This window comes from Neolamprologus multifasciatus, chromosome 12, assembly GCF_963576455.1.
Source record: "Neolamprologus multifasciatus chromosome 12, fNeoMul1.2, whole genome shotgun sequence".
In the NCBI taxonomy this organism is placed as follows: Eukaryota; Metazoa; Chordata; class Actinopteri; order Cichliformes; family Cichlidae; genus Neolamprologus; species Neolamprologus multifasciatus.
Genome location: NC_140450.1, coordinates 624436 through 629435, shown reverse-complemented (window position 1 = coordinate 629435; position 5000 = coordinate 624436). Strand labels below are relative to the sequence as shown.

The 5000-nt window shown below is 49.1% G+C and overlaps 1 protein-coding gene across 1 annotated transcript in view; it reads right to left on the bottom strand.

The window, feature by feature from the left end:
• Nucleotides 1-5000, bottom strand: part of c5 (complement component 5) — a 33000-nt gene that overhangs the window by 16352 nt on the left and 11648 nt on the right. The window contains exons 13-18 of the mRNA XM_085179609.1: nt 4874-5000; nt 3681-3830; nt 3389-3515; nt 3238-3303; nt 1625-1840; nt 1294-1378 (exon numbers count right to left, since the gene is read on the bottom strand). The exon at nt 4874-5000 is cut by the window's right edge and continues 86 nt beyond it. Coding sequence (XP_085035735.1) covers nt 1294-1378; nt 1625-1840; nt 3238-3303; nt 3389-3515; nt 3681-3830; nt 4874-5000 — 771 coding nt within the window. The remainder of the gene's footprint in view (nt 1-1293; nt 1379-1624; nt 1841-3237; nt 3304-3388; nt 3516-3680; nt 3831-4873) is intronic.

Genomic DNA, 5000 nt, shown 5'->3' with positions numbered 1-5000 from the left:
CTCTCGGCCTTCTCTCCACGAGCTTCATGAGCTCGTCTCCTGAAACGGTTTCCAACAGTCTTGCAGGAGTTCAGAGATGCTGAGCGTTTGTCGCTCCTTTGCCTTCACTCTGCGCTCCATCTCATCCCAAACCATCTCCACTGGGTTCAGGTGGCTGTGGAGGCCTCCATCACTCTCCTTCTTGGTCCTCACACAGCCTGGAGGTGTGTTTGGAGTCACTGTGCTGTTGGAGAACAAATGATGGGACGGCATGTCGCTGCAGGATGCTGTGGTGGCCATGCTGGGTCAGTGTGCCTTCACACCTCCTCCTCCAGGCTTCACAGTGGGAACATGGACGCAGAGACCATCGTTCACCTTTTCTCCCCAAAGGCAGGTGGAACCAAAGATCTCAGGTGTGGACTCATCAGACCAAAGCACAGATGGTCTGATGTCCATTTCTTGTGTTTCTTGGTCCAAACAAATCTCTGCTTGTTGCTTTTCCTCAGTCGTGGTTTCTCAGCAGCTGTTTGACCATAAAGGCCTGATTCACACAGTCTGCTCTGAACATGCACAGATGTGTCTGCTGCTGGAGCTCTGTGTGGCATCTATCTGGGCTCTGATCTGAGCTGCTGCTACATGATCCCAGATGTCTTCAGTTTGTATCTACAATGTGGAAAGTAGCACAAATAAAGAAAGCCCACTAAAGGAGAAGCTGTGTCCAAAGTTCTGACTGCTCGTGCAGATTCGATGCATTCAGTGCTGTCACCTGTAAGACGTCCTGGTTTGAATCCACTCTCTGTGTGGAGTCGGTTCTCCTCATGCTTCCTCCCACGCACATTACATTTACTGGTGATTTAAAACTGACTGAAGGTGTGAGTGGTTGTTTTCCTCTCTATGTTAGCCATGAAACAGACTGCTGACCTGTCCAGGGTTTACCCTGCTTCCTGCTCTATAACAGCTGGGATAGGCTCCGCCCCTCTGTGACCCTGAGTTGGATAGGTGGAAAAAAGGAGCTGTCTTAGAAGAATGTTTCCTGCTGAGCTGCATCACTTTGAAAGCTCAGATTGTCATCTCAGAAGCCCCACCTTTTAGTAGAGCCAATCAGAAGAGCATTAGTTTGAAAGGGGTGGAGCTAAAACAGCTTGTTTCAGACAGGACGGTCTGAGGGTTGTACTGAGGCCCAGTATCAGATAAATACGCATTATTTCTAACTGTGAATCATGCAAAGCTGCTCTGGTAGAGAACAGAACGACGGAGCTGGGACTGAGCAGAGTACTTTAATCGATTTTGTTCCTGAGGTGTGTTTGATGTCACCTGATGCGCTGCACCTCCCACATCCAGCTCTCTGGAAAGTAGCTCCGCACCAGAGAAGGAGCGAGGTCAAAGTCTGCACCCATTTCTGTACACAAACAAGAGTGCAACACACATTGACTTACACCTGCTCTGACATCATAATAAACTCTATAAACCAGTCAGAGAACCGCTGTCTGTATCAGCATACAGGAGCCGCTAACAGGTAATTCAGCTATGAAATAAATATGTGCTGAACAGGTAGAGCAGCAGTGGATTGTAATAGCACAGAAATGAGCTCCTGCTGTTGGTATCATCAGAGTGTGATGCTGTAAACAGAAAAGTCCACACTGACCGTTACGTGTAATGACGCTGCCTTGGTCGATGCTCCTCAGGAGATGCTCACAGCATTCTTTGTAGACCCTTACGCAGCGTTGCCTTTGACTCTCATTTTTGAAGAGTTGCTTGTGCTTGTGGACAAATACCATAGCTTCATCAAGGCAGCTTGTATACGTTGGAGCCCACTTCATCCCCCTTTCACAGCACAGTTTGAAATTACCATATGTTTTCGCTGGACAGACAGAAAGACACACTTTACTTTACATCCACCACTGATTTATCCCCCATCATTACAAACATGTCAGCAAAACACACAGGTGAAGGTGTGTGTGTGTTAAACACATATGTATGTAACAGACTCCAGTTTGTGCATGTAAATGGAGAGTCCTCTTCACACACTGAGGTTAATTATGGAGTTCCACAGGGTTCAGTGCTAGGACCAATTCTGTTTACATTATACATGCTTCCCTTAGGCAGCATCATTAGAAGACATAGCATACATTTACACTGCTATGCAGATGACACCCAGCTCTATCTGTCCATGAAGCCAGATAACACACACCAATTAGTTAAACTGCAGGAATGTCTTAAAGACATAAAGACTTGGATGGCCACTAACTTTCTGCTTCTTAATTCAGATCAAACTGAGGTTATTGTACTCGGCCCTGAAAATCTTAGACTCTTAAATTCAATTCAGCTAAATTGCATACTTATATATAAATGGTGCTGGACAGTGGCTTTGTCTACTGATGAGGATAAGATGGGTTAAATGAGCTAAATGACAACATGGACACTTTAACCTCTTGAGAGCTACATGTAGGGTTCAGGATGTAGTTTAGGTTCATATATATATATATATATTTTTTTTTTTTTTGGGGGGGGGGGGGGGTTGTTGACTTTTTGCCATTACAGTTCATCTGCTCCTTTGGTGCTGCAATGATGTGGACACTGTACCGGTCCGTCGTGGTGAAGAGTTAGCTGAGTGTGAAAACAAGGCTCTCAATTTATCGGTCGATCTACGTCCCTACCCTCACCTATGCTCACGAGCTGTGGGTGACTGAAAGAACGAGATCACGGATACAAGCGGCGGAAATGAGCTTCCTCGGAACAGTTGCTGGCCTCTCCCTTAGAGACAGGGTGAGAAGTTCAGCCATCCGGGAGGGGCTCAAACTAGAGCCAGCTGAGGTGGTTCGGGCATCTGACAAGGATGCCTCCTGGGTAAGGCCCCGGGGCAGACCCCGGACACGCTGGAGAGATTACATCTCTCGGCTGGCCTGGGAACGCCTTGATGTTCCCCCGGATAAGCTGGAGTCAGCGGCTGGGGAGAGGGAGGTCTGGGCTTCTCTGCTTGGGCTGCTGCCCCTGCGACCCTGGTCGCTGGTCACTTGTTGGATGTGAAGAAGTGAAATGTCAGAGATTGTGAGATTGTGAGAGGCGGGGTCCACCCTGGACAGGTCGCCAGGCTGATGCAGGGCAGTCAAACTTTAATCAGACACAATTTTTGCCATGTGTTCTCTGCGGAGTGTGATTATGCTTTGTGTTTGAGTCACACCAACCAGCGTGATGCTCAAATGAGCAGATTGACGGGACAACGTTGAACAGAAAGGAAACATGCTGCTGCAGTCTCACCTTTCTCTGTTTTCTCCTCTTCGGTCAGAGCTCGCTTTGCACGCACGACAGCTGTGCACGCCTCATCTGAAACACCATAACCAAGGCACAAGTGAGCCGTGCAGCACTTTAACCACAGCGTCTCCCTTCACTCATTTACTGACTGACGTACTGCTGGTCGAGGGGGCCGTGTTGGCGTTGGTGATGAAGGTGAGGCCGGCCAGACGGAAAACATCAGCGCTGTCTTTACCGCCGCCTCCACCGCAGCCCAGGTCGCTCTGCTCGATGTGACGAAGAACCTGCGGGTCAAAGTTCATTCTGTCAGTTGTCAACACGTGGAAATTGAAATATCGTCCTTTAAAGTCCGAGTCGACATAAAGGGCCATCAGTTTGTTGTTGTGTCTGTTTTTAAAGACAAACCGAAGCAAACTGCCTCGGATAAAACGGTATGATTTTGGCGTTACCATGGAAACAGGGTCTCGGTAGTTGGGTCGTAGGGTAAAGATGGCGGTGTCGACAGCAGACAGAGCCACCAGGCCATCCTGATTGGCCCTCACATCCAGCTGTAGTTGTTCCTTGGGCTTGTAGTTCTGCTTACCCAGAGACATGTCAGTCTACCACACACACACACACACACACACAAAGGATCAGCGATATTCGATGTTCTGCCCAGAAGCTTACAGGAAGTGCACAAACATACGCGACAACACTGACACACAACCTTTTCTGGTTTTTATGAAGTCCTAACTATCCATCAGTTTTCTCCCGCTTATCCAAAGACAGCCATGGTGACTTTGGATAAGCGGGTACTCCAGGCATCCTCCGCTCTACAGACACTTTCCAGCTTCTCCTCCGGGATCACGATGTGCTCCAAGGCCAGATAAGATATACAAATAACCTCTCCAGAGGGATCTGGGCCTGTGCAGAGGTATCAGAGCCCAGAACACACTCCTTCCTGACCAGTGAGGTCACATTCCACATCCCAAAAACCACATCTGTAATGTTGAGGGTCAACACATCTTCCACCCAGCCTGTCCCTGTGGGTGGCGACTCCACAGAGATGGGATCATGGCAGGTATTCAAGTTATTTCTTCTGGCTGTGCTCAGCCCTCTGAATCCACCAACCTCTACTCTGGGGTCCAGATTCAGGAGGGGGCCCTGGTTTTTCACTTCCAGTGAGGTTATCCAGCACAGAGATTTCTGTTTCTCTCTGGTATTTTGAAGCGTTAACTGCTCTAGTGCTGAGAGGCTGTTCTGGATCAGACACACAGAAGATGAAGGTGCAGGCAGGGTTTGAGCCACCGGGCATCAACCATCAGCTAACACCACACTGATGCCCATTGCTGGTCTCACAGCAAGCAAACTGGTCTCAGGATTGCACTCAGCATTAGGCTTGCACTGGTCTATTAGCTTTAGGTCATCCCGAGGTTCGACTCTTGGATTACAGGTCCAGAGCTTCGGGTTTTCTTGGGTTTTTGGTTCCTGTTGGATATGAAGAAGCGTGACCCCCATTTCACACCTGCAGCACCTCCCTGCCCCCCTGAAACCTCGTGTCAGTCTTATTCCAGGCGTGTTTACCTTTCTTGACGTCCGTTTGAACACATCATTACACCAGACTCTGGAGTGACAAACCACAGGCTGTTGTGTGATGTTGTACCTGGAGCCCGCTGACGCATCTGTCTTCGACGGCCAGCCACACGGAGTCGGCCACCAGCTCGAACGTCCCCTCTCCAAACAGGATGTAGTAGACCAGCAGCCTGATGGACGGCACCATGGCGGGCGTC